At 48.6% G+C, this 21,215-nt stretch overlaps 1 protein-coding gene and 1 long non-coding RNA gene across 5 annotated transcripts; one reads left to right on the forward strand and one right to left on the reverse strand.

Annotated features, from left to right (window-relative positions):
* Nucleotide 1: 1 nt before the first annotated feature.
* On the forward strand, nt 2-4,886 carry LOC142413772 (uncharacterized). The gene is made up of 3 exons (XR_012776904.1): nt 2-2,077; nt 2,614-2,736; nt 4,339-4,886. It is a non-coding gene; the product is annotated as an uncharacterized LOC142413772 (long non-coding RNA).
* On the reverse strand, nt 2,617-17,479 carry DRC7 (dynein regulatory complex subunit 7). 4 transcript variants are annotated; one of them, XM_075510252.1, is made up of 17 exons: nt 16,704-17,479; nt 16,099-16,273; nt 15,091-15,216; nt 13,711-13,905; nt 13,223-13,375; nt 12,679-12,897; nt 11,823-11,951; nt 10,821-10,896; nt 10,178-10,306; nt 9,207-9,335; nt 8,319-8,545; nt 7,209-7,424; nt 6,033-6,143; nt 4,807-4,917; nt 3,530-3,724; nt 2,910-3,049; nt 2,617-2,764 (listed from the first exon to the last, which is right to left on the reverse strand). In XM_075510252.1, the coding sequence occupies exons 1-17, from the start codon at nt 16,835-16,837 to the stop codon at nt 2,674-2,676; spliced, it is 2,556 nt and encodes an 851-aa protein (XP_075366367.1). In that variant the 5' UTR covers nt 16,838-17,479; the 3' UTR covers nt 2,617-2,673. The 4 variants fall into 4 exon arrangements, with proteins under 4 accessions (XP_075366367.1, XP_075366366.1, XP_075366365.1 ...); XM_075510251.1 differs by having other exon boundaries at nt 10,821-10,893; nt 13,223-13,381; XM_075510250.1 differs by having other exon boundaries at nt 13,223-13,381.
* Nucleotides 17,480-21,215: the final 3,736 nt, after the last annotated feature.

The following is a 21,215-nucleotide window of genomic DNA, read 5'->3' on the forward strand; positions in this document are numbered from 1 at the left end:
ACCGCCTGACAACCGGCCCCTCACAACAAACCTCGGCCGCGCCCCGCCTCCGCCCGGCCGCCGCCAATCAGAGCCACCGCCCCCCGGCCAATCCCCGGCGCCGCTGAGCCACGCTGCGCCGAGCCGGGCGGTTGCCTGCTCTCCGCACGCCGCTCGGCCAATAGAAGCTGAGGGGAGGGGCGGTTGCCTTAGCGATCGCAGAGCGGCCGACCATTCGTAACGCAGCTTCTTGGCTGAGCCTTTCAAGCACAGCCAATAAGAAGGACGGCGCGCCAGAGCTGTGGGACCGTCATTTTGCGGCGGGGCGGAGCTGGGCCGCCCTCAGGGGCGGTGTTGGGGAGCGGAGCTGGGCAGCGGGGCGGGAGGCTGCAGCGGCCCGTTAGCCTGGAGCTTCTGTAGGGGCGGCCGAGAGGTTCTTCCTTTGCCTTTTACGTCAGGGCCCGCCGGCGGGCGAGGCGGTTGCGCCCCTGGGCTGTGGCCGGTGTGCCTCCAGGAGGCGACTCCCTCGCCGGCTGTCACGGGCGCACCCCTGGCGGGAGCGGGGCTCCCGGGGTTTCCCTTTTCTGTGTCTTTTTGCCAGGCAACGCTGGCACCAGCTCCTCTTACTCTTGCTACCCCCCAGCGAGTCAGGCCCACCGGGGCCTTGGGTCGTTTTTTCTCCCGGCAGAGCCTTGCTGGGCGCTCTCGCAGCCTGGCTGAGATGGAGTCACGCAGCTTCTACTCTTTCCTCCCTGTCTCTGAAGCCAATTACTCCATCAAAAGAGGAAATCAAATTAGTTTGATGCTAGTCCTTGATAATATGTATTAGCTGATTTTTTGGCAGCTGCTATGTCCCTACTGCCTGTAAAAGGATTTTTAAGTTTGTTCTGGTGTCTTCTCTGGTATAGAACTAACACTCATGAGTTCATAACCACAGGCTTGCTTGCTCCTTTTTTTTCTTTATTTCCATTTAGAGACCTTAGGGTTTCCTTTCTCCCCAGTTCCCTGAGGTCCCTCAGTCCTTCAGCAGTTCACAGTCCTTGTGATTTGGAAATTGTTTTGGCTAGTTCCTGAAATTCCTGATGTTCCTTTTTAGTAGTGTGTTCTTATTGGAATACCTCTATCTCAGAGTGAGCTGTTCTGGGCTTTCTCTGGCCTGTTTCTGTCTGTGCTAGGTCACCACGTTAGCCAAGCATTGATAGAGGGATGCAGAGCTGTCAGAAACAGTGTCTTGGTGTGAAACAGGCTACTGCTGTTGTTGAATGGCTTGGAACAAAATGCACTGGCATGAAACATCTCAGAGCTCCAAAACTGGAAGCTGGCAGGCCTGGGGATTTGCTGTGGTGGGTGTCAAACACTGCAACTGTCTCCCATGGGAGATGCTGAATTCTCTGCTCTCCCTTTCTGAGCCCAAAATGGAGTGTATCCTTCAAGCGACACCTAAATATTAATTTAGGCCTCTCTATAGGTAATTTGGTATATTTTAATGACCTAGGATATTCAGATTAGGGATAATGAGCTAGTGGTGGCTTTTGGTTTTAACACTGTGTTCACCTCTTAAAATGTTAAAGAAACAATGCAAGAGAAAATTACTCTCTTGCAATAAAATAGGCAACCGGGTGGGGGTGTTTCTCTGTAAAAGCCCTTTAGTGTATCACACTTAAAATGGACAGCTACCATAAACCAAGCAGTTTAATCTGCTCTGGTTCATGCTGTATTTCAGGTGTAATGTCCCTTATTCTGCTGTATCACAGCAGATTAAGTTTCTGCCTGCCTCCAGCTGCAATCAGTATAGTCTTTGCTGAAGGTGATCATTAGAGGTTGTTCCTTGAAGACTGTAGCTGTTGGGAACTATAGGTAGAACCACCGTAGGTGTCCACAGTTCCTAATGTACTATAGGTGACATCAGAAATTGTTTCCTAGCAGGTTCAGGGACTTACATAAATACCGATATATGGCACACACATACTGACTTCCATTTGTGGATATCGGGGAATGATTATTAACCAAAATACTTGATTACCTAAAATTTCTTGGATTTGGAATACTTTTTGGATTTGTCTTGACTTTTTACCCTATCTGCCAATATTTGTGAATGGTGAGTGGAGACATTCAAAGAGAAAAATAAAGATGTTAAAATCCAAAGTTTGTCAGTTTGAGTACTAGTCTTTGCTGGGTTTTGTAGTTAATAGATAGCTCTAAATGAGGTCAAAGAATTTTTATATTTGTTGTGAACTCACGAGTTCAAAATCTTTGCTTGTGCTACTTATAAAAACAAATTATAAATTTGTTAGAATATTATTACGTTGGAAAAGAACCAGTATTCCCAAATAATCCTGCTCCTGATGTCACCAGCTAGGGAGCAGGTCTGGGGAAGAAAAGCCCTGCAATACAGCATGTGTAATTCGTAGCAACTTCTGAAGCAGACCTTAAAGCTAAGGTCTCATTCAGACTTCAGTCTCTAACGTGACGGAAAGGCGTGAGAAAACAATTGATGTAATTGTAGATAGGCCTTAAAAGAGGGAAAAGAAAAAGACAGTGGAATGCTACAAGTTCATTAAAATCTCCGTGAATCTGATGATAATGAAAGATTTACTGCAGGCAAGTAGGAAAACGTTTCCACATCTTTTTCAGGCTGCTTCTAACAGGCTTCAGCAACTGATTTCCCGCGTCTGGTGTGAAAGAACAAAGAAATCAGGCATGACCAAGGTGCTCAGCTAGGCGAGGATCCTTGCGCAGCTTCTCTTCAAGAGCAAGGTATTTCTGTGGTGCCGTCTGCTTTTCCCTAGAACAAGAAGGGGGAGATCAGAGGAAAGCTGTAGCAGGGCATTGAGTAGAATATTTTGCAGAATAGCTTCAGTGCCGAGTTCCTGGGGGGCTGACTTGTAGGCCTCCCCTGGGCACTGTACTTAGGCAGTCATTCCCAATACCTGTTGAGCCTCAGCGCTAGAATGTGGATATGGAATGTGGTTTCAGAGTAACCGGTGAGGAAGTCGTCCTCCTCCTCTGGGCTGAGTTGATTCTGGTTCTCCTGAAACCACTGGTCCTTCTTCTGCAGCTCTTCCACCGCCTGTTGGGGGAGCAAGCAACCAGAAGTCAGGGTAATAGAGAGGAGAGCGAGGAGCAAAGGCACACAAAATGCAATTCAGAGTTCAGGGAGCTGAGATGAAGGGAACCACAAATCGGAGCTGGTTTATTTTCATGGGAGGCAGTAAGTTTGAGATGAGGTCTCACAGAACAAGCAAACAAGTGGAATCAAAACATGTGGAACAGTGAGAGGCAGCAAAACCTGAATACATTGCCTCACTGGAGTCAAGAAGCACTGGAGAACCAAATCAGCTCTGATTGAGACAGGGACTAAATTTCACCCTGGAGCTATTTTGTTCTTTGATCTCACATGCTAACGACAAAAAAAAAATACAGGCACATTTACGGCTCTCTTAAAGGAGGTTTGTTTCTTGCCTGCTGTCACAATGAGATGCGTGTTACCCCCCTGCCAGTACAGAAGAGACTCCAGTAACAACACATCCTAGAGCAAGGCTGGGAATACCTTTTCAAAGCGAGCCTGGATGATGTTAGCTTTATCAATGACACGATGCTTAAAATCTGTCAGGCAGTCTTCTCTGACACACAGGGCCTGCCCCTTGGTCATTTTCTCTCTGTGGCCAATTTGAATAAGAAAAGGTGCCAGGTAATCCAGATACTGTTCCTCTTGTCCTGGGAGCTCATCCTCCATTGTGTTCATCTGGAGGGGAAAGGACAGAAAGAGTTATGGTCCCATTTACCTGTTTCCCCAAACACCCTGTGATAAGGCAAAACAAAAGGAAAGACCAAAACTCCTCCCCCCTTCTCCCCCCCCCCCCCCCCCCCCCCCCCCCGCCCCGGGAGGAAATAATGTTTCTTTTTCCAATAGTTTGATCAAAACTACTGCTTTGCATTATTTGCATTAGCTTTGCATACCAACCCTTTCCCAATGTGGTTTTTATTCTGTAGTTTATTTTCTATCATTCTTTTTAACATTTCTCCTAATATCCTTGATTGTAGGGACGTCTCTTACACAAAACGTGTTATCCACTGAGGTGCAAGAAGGGCTCTACAAAATACATTTGTATTTGGACAGAAAGAGATTAGGACAGGGTATTTTGAGCCATACCAGCTTGTAGGCTGGCAAATAGCTGGTTCTTGTATCTTTGCCCCTGCTTGTGTTTCACACCAGAAGTTTGGCATGTAAAACCTAATATCACCTTTTATAACCTGTCTATTCAGAAAAGTTCAGTCTAAAAACCATTCACAAGAAGCATCTTGGAGATCTTGAAAAATTGCAAGGAATTATTCTTGAATCTTTTTGTATTTGTCCAGAACATTCGTAAGGTATTAATGCCTCAACAGAGATCCTGGAACAAAATTGGCTTTGCAAGTAATAATGAAAACCAAGAAAACAACTGATTCATATCACACAAAAAAGTGCGTATTTGCCTAACAAAATGAGCCCTGGCTAGAAAGATGCAGCTTGGATTCCATTATCATACTCCCCCCATAATCCCTATTATCAACTAATCCTTGTTAATTATTTTCTTTAGAATAAAACAATAATCTTTCTTGGTGATGTGAGTTTTTCCAGAAAGTCAGAAGGTCATAGCATGATCATGTTATATTTTCATGGGAAGTCAATTGAAGCTGTGCTGACTTACACCTGCTAGGGATTTGGCCCAGTATACTTTAATGATACTAAAAGCTCTTCAGAGATAATTCCTCAGACAGAAAAAGCTTACTCTGGATTTCTTTGTGTACATGTAATAAATACTGGGGTTAATGAAGTCTACCTACCATGGCTTCATACTGTTGTCTTCTCTTTTTATTCCTTTCTGTATTATAAATTGAAACTGACAATTTAACAGTGGTTTCTTCATTCTCACGGATCTTCAAAATATTTAATATCTTCAAAAAAATCAGAAGAAAGACCCCTTAGCTTTCCCACAAAATGACAGTACTTTTACATGCTTGACCTGCTAACAGAGCAGATGCTGCATACAAGAACTGTAGCATAAGGTTAAATATAGACAATCTATACAAATATGTTCATATCCTGCTGATAGATCAAGCCAATACTGGTCTTACTTTTAGATTGCTGCTCTGTATGAAATTCTTGAGCACAATTATTGATATTATCTGTTAAGAAAGCTCTTCTGGAGTCATAGTCTTGCCACTACTTTTGAAATTGCACTGATAGCTTTGGCTTATTTCTTTGTCTTAACAGGATATACAGCACAAGCAATGTGAATATTTTGTCTGTTGATACATCAAGACTAAGAAATTTGGCAAGGTAGTTCATGAGGTCACAGTGAACTAGCTTCAAATTTCTGAAAAAAATGGACTTTTGCAATCTTGTTCTTAATTATTCCTAGTATTCTGTACTAATATAGTTGAGCATTCCCTCTCCAGCTCCTTCAGGGGTTCCTCTTCCTCAGAAAAACATTAAAAAAAAAAAAGCAATAGCATTGCCTCCATCTGCTAGAATTGTTATATTTATCATTAATTAATTACAAAGACTTCTAAGAACATGGATTTGTTACACCAGTCACTGTGATTAGCAGTACAAGCAACGTATCTTATGAAGTATTTCTCTAGAGTTGCTCCCACAAATAGTCACTTCAATATTTTGCGCAGGACTTCCTGGAAATGGCTACCAACTAGATGTATTACATACAATATCCTTTCTTTTTGGTCCCATTCCCAGGCAAGAGGCAGATATGTTTCTAGATGGTCCAATTCATATGCTCTCATTTGCTCTCTGAAACTGTCCTCCTCCCAGAGAATGAAGAGTAAGAGCAGGACCTGGAAAGTGCCTGACTCTCCATAAATATATTAAAGCTACAACTTTACGGAACAATGACTGGGTTGCAAGCTTGATAATTCATCATGGAGACCAGCTTTGTGACACCAGAGTTTTATTTTTATCACAGTTTATGCTGAGGATGTTTTGGCAACCAGTCAGCTGAAACTGTTTCCATGCCTGACCAGCTTTAACAACAGTGTGGACACCTCCCTGTTACCTCTGCTTCAGATTGCTGGACTTGTTGCTTCAGCTGTTTCTCTTCCTCTGTTAGCTCCTGCAACAATTTGTACAGATGGAGCAGCTTCTTGTCTTTCTCAGAGGACCCTGCCTAGGAGCAGATAAGCTAGTGAAAGATAGTAGTGCTCTCTGGGTGCACGGGACCAGGTACTCTGCTAACAGAAATTGGCACAATTCTGCTATAGTCAATATAGTGACACCAATTTCCACCATTGAAACACCTAACCCATGGTCAACAGTCTATTAGACTTCATTTCAGTTTTGAATCCATCAGTAACATGAGCCAGATGGCATGTCTGGCACTTTGCTAATGCTGCTGTTATTTGGTTGGTACTGGTTTTGCAGGGTTAGAGACAAAATGATGGCACTCCAGCAATTGTGTTCTGTGTATTCTACCCAATAGGAAATAGAAACTTTTAAAAAGCTTGCATAACATTGATTTCCCTCAATGTAGTTGTGCAGCATCACTGCAGAATTTACTGGCAGACTTCTGCCCCTGGTTACAGACTCACATCAATGATGTTAGTGGAGTGACCCCCCACCCCAAATGAGAGAATTTGGCTTAATGACAACACTCCACTTTTTTTGGAGTATCTTTTATTTAAGGCTATCTATCAGCAATGCATTAAGCCTCAGCATCTTGCTCTGCGTCTGCAGGGTAAACTCTGGGAGATTTAAGCAATGATGTGACCCAAGAAGTCCATGGGAGAATTGGAGCTAGAACCCCGGATGTCTGCTTCTGCTTCTCTGCTGTAGTCTCTTCTTCAAGAGAGAACAGCGGAGGAAATTTCAGCTTCCTTGCCATGAGTCTGCAGGACTGAGCCCCAAACCTGCTGAACCAGCATCTTGGAAGATCCCAGGGGCTGTGTCTACACTGCCTGATGACCAAGTCTGGGAAGGTGACCTCAGGCATGGCTAGAGCAAGCCTTTCATGCTACACTACGTCCTGCGTGCCCAGTCACTTCCAGCATGGTAGTGAATCTCCAGGGGCATTCGTGTTGTCAGCCTCGAGGCTGGCTGTGAGGGAGGTGTGCAGATGGAGCAGAGGGGCAGCATGGAATATGTCATGCTTGTAGTTCTTCCACTGACATTTCACCTTCCCTTTGTGTCTTGAGATCTAGAAAAACTTCAAGATACAAGTAGTTTTTCTCCATACCTGGTAAGTGATGCACATTTCTGGGGTCATGATGATTTCATTTCCTTTCCTATCCCTCTCCACCACTTTGAAGAAATCCTTTCTTGAGGCAGTAATGTATTTATCCTTGAGGTGATATGTCAGATGGATCGTCTCCTCTGTGATCAGAAAGATACGTTCTGCTACATCTTCATCAGCAGGCTTTTCTAGGTTTCTGTGGAAACACTCCTTGATTTGCTAATGAGGGATGAAAAGAAAGAGATGGAAGCAGGTTAGACGACACAGAAAACTAGCAAGGTTTCCAGAGCTGGGTAAAAACCCAAGGTAAAAATTGGGCTTTTCTGCCTGGACTATGATGGCATCTCTTGGCCCATAGTCCTACTGTTCTTTCCTGTGCCTGAGAAAAAGAAGCACAAAGCTGCTTAAAGCAATACAAAAGTCTCCTATTTGTGGAGCTGAGTATGCTCTCCAAGCTCAAAGTTAGCTTGGGATGCATCCCCTGCCTGAGGGAACTGCAGGAAGCAAGGTATTTTGGAGCACAACAAAGTTTCCCACATTTCCCAACATAGGGAAGGAAAAAGGAGCATGTTGGGTGCTGGTCCAAAGGCAGGCCACTGCATGGCTCTGCCTTGGCAGGTGAAGTGTCTGAGCCATACTGCCAGATGTCGGATTTCCTCCCTCTTCTGTTTTCCAAATCAGACCTGAATAGAGGAAGAGGTAGATTACCTGCTTGTAACAGATCAGAGTGATGAAATACTTCATCAGGAACCTAAAATGTTATTAGTTTGGGGTCAGAACATGAAATCATTTGACTAGTTTTGAGTCTTGTGAAAATTTCATTCCAAAATCATAGCCAAGCTTTTCTTGTTTCCTCTGACACACATTTTCCAAGTTTTAGCTTCCTAGTTTCATTCTAGCTGCTCAATGCAGTTCGTGACGACTGGTAACACTGTAGCTCTCTGTCAGGCAAGCAACCCTGAGACACAGCAGCTGAACAAGGCTTGAACGTCTCATCTGGAGTTTTGCCTTGGCTGTGCCCACTGAAAATGAACCTAAAGCCCTAGGCAGTATGTTTTGTATAGTATAAATATCACAGTGACAGATACTTTTCTGTTCCTGCCTTGGCCATACCACTATAGGCCGGGAGTTAAGGTCAGTTCTGGAGCCAGCCAATTGTATTTTCTTTCCTCTTTTGCCAAACTCCATGTGCCGGACACGAAGGAAGTCATCCCGCCCCACGAAGTACTCTGTCATCTCGTTAGCATTTTCAACACGTTTCTGGAGGCCATCGACTCGCGCTTCATTGTAAAACACCATCGTATGTTCAGTCTCTGGTTCCAGCAACGTATAGGTGTGAGCTAAGGACATAAGAGAGATTGCATGCGTTTTCAGAGTTAGCAACCATAATATGGTGAACACAAGTGTGTCCAGAGGAAGCCTCATTTTCTTCAGCAGCCAATAATTCAAATGCACATAAAAGTGTAAGAAGGGGATGTTATCTCCTCACTGCTGTGTACCAATATGCCACAGCCTAGGACAGCAGGACAGCTTTGCAGGGCCACTGCCTTCCTTATACAGTAAGGCAGTAGTGAGTGGAGCCTGGATCCTGCTCTTCCCAAACCAGGAATGGGCGCAGCCTCTTGGGGTGAAATGCTGCTTTAGCAACAGATCTGATGCAGGACTTCCTCTCCCCCAGCTGCACAACACTGAGAGACCGAATATAATCCTAAGGAGAAAGTTTCTATTTCTATCACCTCTACCGGTAAAAGTAAATTATATCATCCTATATATGTGATAGATATGTATTTTTGTTCTGTTATGCTGGGCGGGGGGAGAAGAGTACTGTCCAGGACTGGAAGCCAACAACCCAATTCTCTACTCTCCACTGGAGACCATTATTTATCTAGGCGATTCATCCCACAAGTTTGCCGCCCCCCAACTTTGGGCTTTTGCCACTGCTAGATGGGATTCACATGAAGTCCCATCAGCTGCAGTGGCTGCCCAGATGAGCTGGAATACCTTTAAGACCGAGGAGGTGTCCTGGGCTGAAATACTCTTTGGTCAGCTGTGTTTGTTTATTCACTTCTCTCATATCCAACATGTCTTCTCGGTTTTTGAACCATTCCCTTACCTCCACTACTTCAGTACCTGGCAGGAGACAAACCATTTCACAACCTTATGTCACTCTGTTGGAGGTGGCAAGAATCATCTGACGAGCTCTCAGTGTCTGTTCAAGCAACCTGTGGTCCTGATACAGCCAAAGCAGACATTATATAGCCACTGGAATTGGCCCTGTGCACAGGGGCTTTTTGTAGATGAATCCTAATCTACGTTTGAGTAGATGAATTACACCTTAAGAGAGTTTATTCCTCTCCATCAACAGGAACTAAAGTAGTCAGCTCAGGGGGAGAAGATGGCACAGCAGATGGCTACAGTTAGGCAAGAGAAATTCCATCCCAAATACTTAATGGTAGTGTCAGGAGTGAAGGGAATGAGATGGGGGCATTACAGTATCCAAGAGGGCTGAGGACAGGACACTGTATGTCCAGTTAGGAATCTGCATGGTTTCTTGGACCAGCTGTTGAAGAATAACGCTTTGGAGTACAGAAATATCCACAGTCCGTAGCTGCCCCTTTCTATGGCTCCTGTCAACACCAATGGGAATAGTGATACTATTGGATCAAATCAAACCAGCCTTCCATTTCTCTGAAGACTGAAAATCCAAGCAGCTGACCTGTGACACTGAGCAGCCTCACCATTGGGGTGTAAACAGGTTCAAACTCTCGCAGGAACCCCTAGCAGTGCTGGAAAGTTCTGGGGCTTGACAGACAGTGAGCGTGATGAAGTGTTTGAAGATGTGGTAAATGAGTCCCCCACAAATGTGAAAGGAGGATGAGAAAGCACAAGACAGACTCTGGCAGAAAGGGGACCACCTTCCCTTTCCCATCAGCACACCGCAGGCTGCGAGTGTGTTCACTCATCCCTCTTACAGTCTAAGTCTGCGTAGATGGTGAGGCGTTTCACCAGCCCATTTCCATTCAGGTACGGTGCCCATTTCTCCAGTTTTGCTTTCTTGTATAGGATCACCTTCCTCCCCTGGGAACAGCGGGTCTCAAACTCTGCAGTGGGCAAGAGAAGTGTCAGAAAAATTTACTCCCTTGTACTCAGCCCCAGAAAAAAGAAGTCAAGAGAGCGAAAACCATGGTCTAAGGGAAACCACACATTTATTGACTGTGTTCAGCTGCCAGTAAAGCTGTTCAGACCCTGCCTGTTGTGCTTTAATGTTATAATATTATACTAAGTCTTTTCTCTCCCAAAGCAGATATTTGATAATGCAGGGGCAGCCCCTTGTGCTGCCTTGGTAACAGAAAGTCCATCCCAGGCAAAATCATTCAGCTAGCAGGAAAACACAGTGTGTGCGTGTGTGTGTCTGCAGGAGGGTTCCCACCCAGGATGAGACAGTGCACTGAGCAGATATTCAAACCACTAGCTATTGTTGCCTTCATCTACTGCACTTCACTGCTGTACCTTGTCCATCCTGAAGGGAGAACTCTTGAGTGAGGTAAACAAATGCCCCAAATCCACTAAAAGGTTAGCTGAGGGGCAAGCAAAAGGCAAAGGAAGAATACATACCTCTGGGAGATATCTGAATTGGGGCTACCCACGATGGTGGCATGTCAAAACTCATGTCTTCCTCCTCCTTTTCCTGCTGAAACAGAAGCAGAGATTTGCATTTTTGGCAGCTTCTCTTACTGTGCCAGGAGGCATTGTGGTTCTAGGGAATGTGGTGCAGCAATCAAGAGTTCAGCTCGTGTGAGGCTGTGCTGGTCCTGGGGAACATGGTGGCACAGTTACGAGAGCTGTTGGTCACACACAGCCTGAGGGCAGAGGCAAGAAGCACATTGCAGTCTACGTGGAAGGAGAGCTTTTTTGCATCCCCACACTCTCAATAGCACATCCCTACTCAAGCCTAATGAAATGATCTTCTTCTGGCTAACACTCATGCTGGATAGGGGATGAATGTGACAATCGTCATTCAAACTAATGACCAGCTTATTTTATGTAGACCATGGAAGGTGCTTTGCTCCCTGGTTATGGGCACAGGCTGAGAAGAGTAGATAATGGGAGGGAACATACTGTTATTGACATTACTCTGTCCTGCTGTGCTGGTGCAATGCCTACTTTATCATGCTGTGTTCTCCCACCAGGACAACATAACATTTTTTGCTTCCAGTACACAGCATTTTTTGCTATATTAGAGTACATACATTATTTCTACATTTGGTTAGTAACTCCACCTAGCAGCCAGGAGAGCAGGGTGCTCACCAGCAGAGAAAGGGTGTCCAGAAAAATTTCAGGGTTGTTTTTTTTTTTTAATTATTTCATCCCAAAGGTCAATGCACTGGGGGCCTACAGATATCCCAACACCAGAAGTACCACTTGGGGTCCTGCTTCAAAAACCATCAGAGCTATTCAAGATTGAGAAGGAATCTAAAGTGCCAACCAAAACCTAGCTAGAGCAATAGTGATCTGACCTGGAGAGAGCATCAGGCAGGCAGACATATGCAGGCCTAGGAACACACCAGTTTGATACAGTGTCCCCGCTGCACGACAGCCATAATTTGGGTCACTCACCTTATCATCCATATCCCTGTGAGATAACTCCTTTTCTTCCTCAGCACCTGGGAGCAGCTGAAGAGGCTTGTTGCTCCTTGAAAGCATAATTTCCCAGCGGATAGTGTCACCCAAGTCAAAGATGAGATCCTAGGCCATATAGAAGAAACCCACTTAACTACAGGGCAGTCTGAAGGGCCTGACATTAAACTGAATGCTGCTCCTGCACATCTGCGGCGCTCTGGACCTGGCTGGGTGTCAGAGAGTTAAAGGATTCTAGACAGACCCTGGATCTCAGTGAGGGTTTGACCCTTGGCTGGCTGGTGGGACCCCAAAGACTGCCCCTGTGCCTAGAGGGCTGCAGACCCCTTTCCTCATGGTGCCTCTGCCACAGATGAGAGGAAGTTACTGGAAACGCTTCTGCCTCCTTCCCTGGGGCATGCATGGCCCCCAGGTCATTCACACAGGCCTAAAGTTGCTCTAATTCAGACCCCCGCCTCCCAGACTTTATATCAGCTGGGGAGTAGCTGAGGTGTGGGAAGAGCCTAATTAAGATCTTTCCTGCCTTGAGCCATGCCTGACAGGCTCAAAACGTCCTCTGCCTTAAAAGCTGTTGTTTGAGAGAATGAGTGTCCAGCCAGCCTTAAAAGCTGATGTTCTAGCACTGTAGGGGTTTAATAGTGTGATCCATATTTGCTAGCTCAGGGTCTGGGATGTCCTGGAGTAGTTCCAGGGTCTATGTAATCAGAACAACATGACCAGAGCCAACACAGGGAAGTAAGTGGAAACTGGGATCACCAGCAATCTTAGACTTCCCCAGGACTCAGGTTAGCCCAACTGTCCCTCCCAGGCACTGAGGTGCTTAAGGGCTCATTACCTTGCAGCCATTCCAGCAGTCCTGCATGTTCACCCAGTAGTTCCTGTGGTTCCAGACGCTCTCGATCCCAAGGAAGTGCTCATCCATGGTGCTGTGGCTGTTTCCCGTGAAGGGGTTGATGAAGAAGGTCTCTGGGACCTCCCTCTTCCCAGGCAGAACCAAAACCCATGCATGCACCCGTAAGCCATACAAAGGGTCACACTTGGGCTTTTCCACTTCCTGTAGTGCAGAGGACAGAGCAGTAATTATTGCCATTTTATTGCCACTTTAGTCCAACCCAATGGCAATCTTATTCTCTCCTCCATCCACTTCTAAAGATCTCCAGGCCCTTAACACCCTTCAGAAGAGTGAGGTAGTACATATCCAGTACATACTCCTATGCCAGCACACACTGTGTTCCCAGAGGCCAAGTGCTCATGGCCATGATCAGGGTTGTGTCATACTTCATGGTGGAGGGTGGTGAGCTCCTTTCTTTGGTCAGCCATTACCTGTGTCTCAGCTCTTGCTCCTGGAGTTTACAGTGAGGTGAACCTCACTAACTCACCATGACCTTCTCCCCTTCTCTTTCCTTGTTCTTTTGAGCAGCTTCAGTTTCTGCCTTCTTCTTGGCCTCCTGCTGAAGCTCAAACTTGCTCTGCAGGTCTGGTGGGGGCTTAACTCTATACTTGTTGGACTTCTTCAGCCCCTCTTTTGGTACCTGCCTCTGCAAAAGCAGGGTATTGCTGTGAAACCCACCAGAGATCAAGAGAAGGGAGAAAATATATAGCTTACAGGTACCTCCCAGTTCCCAACCCTCAGCAGTTTGCAGTATTGGACCTGGTGAGCAGGAATTCAGCAAAGCCAAAGAGGCCTCTTAAGGAACTGTGGAAAATCACTCAAGAGATTCCTTTGGTGAGGTCCCTGCTTAGCACAGACTGAAATCCAGTGTGGACCTGAAGCTGTTCCCCCTAGCTCAATTCTGGAGCTCACTGGAAATGAACAGGCTCAACATGCATGCTGGGCTCCTCCCTGCCCGCTCACTGCAGGTCTCACCTCCTGTGGCTTCCTGAGCAGTGGGCACAGCTCCAGAGTCTCGTCCAGGGTGCATATCTCGCGGGTGGCATACCCATGCACGCAGTAGGCATCATACCCGGCCCCAATCAGCATGGAGCACAGCAGCACGCTGAAGTCAAAGCAGTTCCCTCGCTGGTATTTCAGGATGGTGGTCGGGGAGTAGAGCGAACTGGGCTTGAAAGAGAGAGATGCATGTTCACAGTGCTTGTCTTGTGAAGCTGAAACACACACCAGGCAGAGAGCAGGAGAGAGAGAGGGCATTGCCCATATCCCTGGGCTCTGCACCCATAAAGAATCTGTTATATAAAGTTCCTATATAAACCACAGACCCCAAAAGTCCCCTCCAAAGTGATCCGGAGAAATTCTGACCCCAAATCTGGTGAAAAATTTAACCATAGGGAGAGATGGGCAGGACAACCTCATCAAACTGCTGAAAACCTAATGCTAACCACAACTCTGCAGTGGGGCTTACCTCCATCTCTAGCTGGTCTGTCTGCAGCATTTCAAAGCAAAAGACCCATAAGCTAAATTATAGTTCAAAGGAGGGAATACATTCCCTTCTGGCCCGGTAAGCAAGCAAAGGGGATCAATATGCGCATACTGCATATAATGAGGTTCTACATAGTCTACTCCCAGATCTCAGACATCACCTTAGGCAATCAAGGAAATTCCCTCTGCTAAATGGAGAAACATTCTCTGTGGCCGCAAAGTGCCAGAGTTCCTCTTGAGACCCTGTGACACACTTGGCCAGCATGGAGCTGGTGTAGATTGTTTGGGGCACACTGCAGGGCATCAGCAGTCCTTGCTAGCAAGGATGTGCTCCCTTTGCCTTAGCTGATTCACACCAGCCAAGAACTTGCCCCAAGTCTGGCATCATCCCTTCTTGCCAGTCTACAAGTCTCCCTTCAGCCACCCCAAACTATCCCCAAAATTGGGACAGAAATGTCTAAAGGCCCTAAGAACAGGTCAGTGAGGTCAAGCATCATCCCCATGGCTTTATATGCTCCTTTGCTCCAAGGCATCTTGGTCTTTGGAGGGGAAGCTTGTCAGCCATTGCAACCCACAGCAGACCAGCTGGTCATCTGGGGTGACTGAGAGCAGGGTAAGGACCAGTCTTTAGAAATGGTGCTTAATTGCTTGACAGGTACAACACTGTACATGTACTGGGATAACGGGTCCAAACAGAGCACACAGGGCCTGGGAAAATCGAGGGGGCCCTAAGTAATGAGGGGATGATGGAGGGGTCAAAGACCTTTGTAATCCCGGCCACTGGGGTTTCCACATTGTGTCCGGCTGAGAGGCCCTTCTGTCACCTCCATTATGGGGCTGTTTCTGATAGGACTGCAGCCCCTTTCTTACCTGTGTGATAGGGGACTTGAGGGGCTCCATGGTGAGGTAATCAGAGACGAAGCTGGCACAGCCATCCCAGTGGTACAGCTCTGTATAAGGCAGCAGGGTTGGCCTCACCGTTGTGCTCACAAACTTCTATAGGGCAACAAGAGGACTTTGGTTAGCCAACAGATGCTTGGCAGAGTCTCCTGTCCAAAGCCATCCTCAGACCACCCCTGGATGTTGCAGCTCACATTCAGGACCTCCCTGCATATCAACAGCATCAGTAACCCTCCTCACCTGTTCCAGGATGGAAATTGGATGGGGTTGAGAGGCCATCTGCTTGTCTGTGGCTAGAACTTCAAGCTCATCTCAGACACATTACAGATGCGAGCCAGTTCTTCTCTTAGTTTTCAAGCATGACAAATAGCTACTGCCCTTTCCAGCTTTTACATCCTCCAGCATTTTTTGCCTTGTATGTTAATGATATAATAAATGTTGGGGAAAGCTGGTCCAAAGTAGCAATTCCAGACGCCTGGAGGAGCATCAGGTCCAGAACTAGAAAACAGTGGTGCAGCTTGGGCCCAGTCCTAAACAAAACCAGACCACAAACTTCCACATTTACTTCCTTCCCTGTAACTTCTGTGAAGTTTGGAATAAGACCTAACTCTGGATCCAGACTCCATATCTGTGACTGAGCCTGAGCCTTATCTATTTCATGTGTTTCTTTTACTTTCCTTTCTGTTTCTGTGGTCTTTCCTGTTTCCTAAGCATCAGGCTGCAGGGCTGCGAGCTGCCTGTAGCCTATGTGGCACCACCACCATGTGCGTGGTACAATGCGCTTGTGGATTTGGACAGCTGGGGTATTCCTGGGGTGATGTGTGCCTGCTCAGGGTGCTGTGGGCACAGCAAGCAGGTTCCCATTCCCTTTGGCCACGAGGGAGGGCAGGAAGGGCTGCTGTCCTTCCCCAGCATTTGTCACTATGGATGCCAAGTGCCCCCTGTGCTGTGTGCCCGCAGCCCCACACCACCCCATACCTCCACGCCACACTCGTTGACCGGGTGGAGGAAGAGTGGCTTGCGGTCAGGGCAGAGGTGAGTGTACTGCTGGAGGAAATGGTCAGCGATGTACAGCAGCTTCTTTTCCTTCAGGGAATTTGTCTTGTATGAGGACGGTAACTGGGATGTGTCAATGGAGCTCCAGTCAAAATCCCTTCCAGGGAAGGAGGAGGCAGAGACACACAGGTAATAAGCCGGGAGCAATTTGGGCAAGATCACCTGCTATCAAAACATGGCAGGGGCTTCCTGTTTCCCAGGGGAAAAATGGGGATCATATCCAAGGACATGATTTTGACATTGCCAAGCTTCTCTGGAGTGACAGCAAGCTGACATATACCCAGAGGCTAAGAGGATCTTTACATAGTGTCATGATACAGCAGTGAATGAATCTACAATGAAGTGAGTTATCATCTTACTCACACGTGCCCGCTCTTGGACAAACACGCCAGGCACGTGAAACTAGCTCACTCCCCTCCCTGTGCAAGGGGACCACACATGCCATCCACATGTATGCAGTCTCCCCATGGATCCCAAAGGGACCGTCTACTGCTCATCCCAGTAACTGACAGACACAGGTGACTTACAGTACATCACTTGGGACGCAGACTTGCTCCATGGACACCTTCGTCTCCAAGTCCTGGAGTTTAGCACCGACCTCGAAAGCCTTCAGCTCTTCTTCTCTTTGCTCCTCTTCCTCCTTCTCCTCCAGGACCTCCATTCTGCCTCCTCCTGGGCACTACAGAAATGCACGCACTAGGTGTATTCAAGGGTGGGACCCAGATACACAGCAACACTCGCATTCTGGCCACAGTGATTTAGTAGTGAGCATGGCTGAGGCAGCCAGAAGTGTGATTCTCATTTCTGCAGTAAAAGGTAAGCACTGAATTTGAGTTTGAGCTGGGCTTGGCAAATAAGTGGCTGCATGTTCCTGGGCACCCCGAGCATGGGGGAGACGGCAGAACAAGGGGAGCCTGGCTTGGTAGGGCACAGCATGTCCCCACGTTCAGTCTCAGATCATGGTGTGTCCCCTGTTTCCCGTGCCCATGTAAATGCTGCATCCTCCATCCTGCCTGGGGTGCTGCTGGCCAGAAAACGGCTCCAGAAATCTGCTGGTCACCTGCCGATGGCCCGTGCCAGAGTCTGCAGGCTGCACTGAGCCTGGCTGGCCGCTCAGGGGCCTTGAGGGGAGTGGGACGTTTTGCAGCGGAGTCAGCAGCCTTCAAGGACAGAAGGCTGTTTATATTGTTTATTTACATCTCAGGGAGGTCGGAGGCTGTTTTGCTCCCCCCTCCTTGCGGTCAGGCTGACCCCGTGAGGAGCAGACAGCGAGAGGGAGGCACAGACCTTGCACTGGGGGGGCAGGGGGCGGTGGGACGGGGGGCATCCCGGGGCCCAGCACTGCTCCACGGCCTCTGCACCACCCCGACAGTCTCCCGCCCCCCCGCCGCCCTTTCAGCCCCACGGCTCTCAAGGACAGCCAGGCTGCAGCTATTCCTCCACTACCCTCCCGCCGGCCTCCCTCGGCCTCACCACCTCCGCCTCACCGCGGCTGCCGGGCTCGCGCACCATGGCAACGCCCGCTGCAGAGGCGGCGCGGGGCCGTGGCGGGGGTTTGCGGCCTCTTCGGGCCTCTCGCCGGCCTACCCTGGGGCCTACCGCTGCTTCCCCCCCCGGCGCCTATCTCACCTCACCTTCCCCCGACCTCAGCCTCTCCCTAGGGCGTCCCCCCAGCCTCTCCCACAGCCTACCCCAGGGCCTATTGCTGCCTCCTCTCTAGGGCTTCTCCCGGCCTCTCCCAGAGCCTCCTCCTAGCCTACCCTCATGGCCCCCCCCGGCCTCCCACCACCCCGAGCAGGCCACAGGCCCGCCACAGGCTGCCCCCATGCTCCCGGGGGCTCCTCAGATGCCCATCCCGCATACCCTCGGCTGCCCCAGCCCTCCCCACCACTGGGATGAGCGTCTCTCTGGCTGAAAGCTCGACACCTGCCCCGGTGCCGCTCAGGGAGAAGGTGCGTTTCTGGTGACAGCCCCCTCTGTCCCGAATATTTTTGGGTGAAACGAGGGGGAAGCGGCCAAACCCTGCCCACCAGGATGACATTGCCACCAGCACTTCGGAGACCACAGGGCTCACGAATTTCACTCTTTAAAAAAAAAGAAAACCGCAAACCAAAAAAAAGCCCCCCCCCCCCCCCCCCCCTTTTGTTGCTTTCTAAGCCTGCAGGCTGCAATGCCTTTGCACTTCTAAGCAAGTCTGTGCAAGCTTCTGGTCCCAGTTAATTGCTTTGTAAAATACCTAAAGGAAAGCAGAGATTCTCACTCAAAAGCTGGCAGCAGGGGACAGCAGGAGGCCTTTTGGTTTAGTTTTTTTCTTTTTTTTTTTTAATTGGTAGTTCATTAGGCTGTAAGCAGGGTCAGGCGCTAAACACTTGTTTTCTGGCTTTTGTTGTGGTTAGGAAAAAACCTGTATGGATGGATGTTCACATTTGCTGCAATTAAAGCTCTGAGGATGCACAGAGTATAGTCAAGAAGCATCACTTTGAGTGATGACTGTTATTTGCAGCTGGTTACTGTTTCCCAAACAAAGTGTGGTAGAACCAAGCCCTCATCCCTCCATCTCTCACCACCACTTCTCACGGGATCTTAGATGTCAGAAGTCATTAAAAAAATAGCCAAAGCAATCATATGTTGTGGTTGCAAAACTGCGTATTCAGTACACGCAGTTATCTGGCCTTCGCGTGTGCCGCTGTGGTATCTGTTGTTATTGCTGCGTCAAAAGCAGGTATCACAAAACCAGCTGGATGCACAAAACCCCAGATTTCCATGGATTTTGCAGATAGTCCCCCTGTTTGGGATCCCATCAGGGCCATGAATTGGGTCAGCATTCATGAGCCGTTGGCTAATCGGAAGGGCTGTCTGTGCCAGAGGATGGACTTTCACAGAGTCCTTTCCTCCCTGGTCGCCACCGAAGGATGCTAAGCTGGCTCTTGTGCAATCGCGGAGGCAGCATGTTTGCGTGGGGGAGAAGGATGAGCTTCTGGAAGGCGATATAAGGCATGCAGCGGGGAGTGCAAGAGCGACCCGGGGCAGAGGTGGGTGAAGGAGCATATAGTAGCCTGGTGATGGTAAGTGGGATGAGAACAAGGTGAGATCTTGACGCTGGTGGGACCTCTCAGGACTGCTGCAGCGAGCAAGGAGCAGAGTGGGGAATAAACCCTCCTCACCTGGAGGTCAGGTGGTCACAGCTGCCCGGGGTTGAGTAGAGGAGGGGGTACGCGATGTACTGCCAGACCAGAGTGGGGCTTTTGGCATTGGCTTTGCCCTGCTCTCAGTGCACCTGCAGGGCAGAGGGGTGGCAGAGCATCGCTCCAGCCACCGGCCCCAGCTGACTTATATCCATGTCTCTGATAAGGAGACTCCAATGTCCAGTGCTCATCCAGCACCGTGCCATTAATTTCCCTAAAGAAATTCATTATCTGTACCAACAGGGGAGATCAACTTAATCTGTGGCTTTGTAGCATTGATTTTAGTTGTGTTCAAGGCTTTGGGGTTTTTTTTTATCCCATTGTCTCCTTGTTATGGATATGAGTTACTGGGAAAGCAAGGATCCTTTTGCAAATCCTAACTCTTCAAAAGAGCTGTAGTGGGAAGAGGGAAACTCCTTTCCTCTTCGGGGAGCCTGGACTGATGCCTCAGCTGTGCAGTTTTACTCAAAGTGCCTGTTCTTACTGAAATGTGGCTTTATCACTGCCAGCACATCCCTGCAGGTCCAAGGTCTGGTTTCTCCCACCCCCTCTTTCTGGAATAGCTGCCTAAATTCAGGACAGCATTTGACCCTTGTGTTAGCCAGGTGGGGAAGGGGGAGGCGTTGCTGATCTGCCCCTTTGGGATAGGAAATGACTTTGTGCCATTGAACCTAGCGTTTTTGGAGGAAATTACGCACCCATGCTTGAGGGTTGGCTCTTTCCAAATGACTGCAAACATGTCCAGCAAGCATGCTGAAAACCCAAGTTACCCAGAGCCTGCTTGTTTTTACAGGAAAGGTCTGTGAGATGTTTGCTGCTGGTCTCTGCCCTCTGCCTGGCTGGCTGCAAAGGCAACAAGAGTGAGTCTCCCTGTACACTGTACCTGCTGGGTCACAGCAGGTAGTATGGAAAGGAGAGGTCAAACCCTCACCTGATCCGTGTGTAGGTTCCTCATTCAGGGCACTGCTGAAGGCTGCTAAGGGGGGACAACAGAGCAGGCCTGTCCCCCACTGGGGGGGGGACGACAGGAACTGGGGTGCAAGAGCAGGCAAAACAGGCAGAAACCTCAGGCTCTCCATCCCAGTCACATACGGTATATAACCCGTGGAGATGGGCACAGGTGCTGTGACGTGCCACCACTCTCCTAGCTAGCTGGTGGCAGGCTCCATAGCTCTAATCCAGATTATGGCCATGCTGAGGAGGTCTCCTAGACTCTCAGTCACATCCTCACAGGCAAGCTGAGGCGGCAGATACTTCCTTAGATATGCCTGCTCTGGCTCTAGGCAAGGATCGCAGCCCTTGCAAGCTATGCAGGGCTTCATGCCATGGGGCGAGTTCACTCTTGCATCTCTTGTAGGGGAGATGTTCTTGCTTCATTTCAGCTTACTTGCCTTTCCTTTGCTGCAGGTGAGCTGGCGGGCCCGCATGGCCTGAGGCGAGGGTTTGCCCTCCGTCTCGAGAGGAGCCCAAACGCCTGCCTGCCAAACCCGTGCCAGCACCAGGGGGACTGCCAGGTGATGGAGGACAGACCAGTTTGCAGCTGCGAACCAGGCTTCACAGGGGCGTTCTGCCAAGGTAGGGCTGGCAATGTTGGTGAGTCCTCCCCAGTCTGTCCACGGGCACCAGAGGGAAGACTGATAGGCACAGTGCACTGGTGTTACCACTGCTCTCCACTGCAGGCTCCAGGAGCATGTCCCAGCTCCTGATTCAGGTGCATTCCCCACCACCACCACCATGTCCTGACTACATGTTCGTACAAGACCCAGTCACAGGCCATTTCCTTCCTCCCCAGAAGTCTTAATTCCTGTAAGAAGGAAACCTTGGCTGTCAAGAAGTTGTGCCTGTGGTGTAGCC

The sequence above is a fragment of the Mycteria americana genome, chromosome 8 (genome assembly GCF_035582795.1).
Source record: "Mycteria americana isolate JAX WOST 10 ecotype Jacksonville Zoo and Gardens chromosome 8, USCA_MyAme_1.0, whole genome shotgun sequence".
Taxonomy (NCBI): Eukaryota; Metazoa; Chordata; class Aves; order Ciconiiformes; family Ciconiidae; genus Mycteria; species Mycteria americana.

Bases quoted from the DNA above. Each gene is read 5' to 3' on its own strand.
- DRC7 (XM_075510250.1), bottom strand. From the start codon at position 16,837: ATGGAGGTCCTGGAGGAGAAGGAGGAAGAGGAGCAAAGAGAAGAAGAG. The intron at 12,898-13,222 runs GTGAGTTAGTGA...TCTGCACTACAG, and splicing joins GAGAAGGGGAGAAGGTCATG to GAAGTGGAAAAGCCCAAGTG. The intron at 4,918-6,032 runs GTAACAGGGAGG...ATTTTTTTGAAG, and splicing joins TCCAGCAATCTGAAGCAGAG to ATATTAAATATTTTGAAGAT.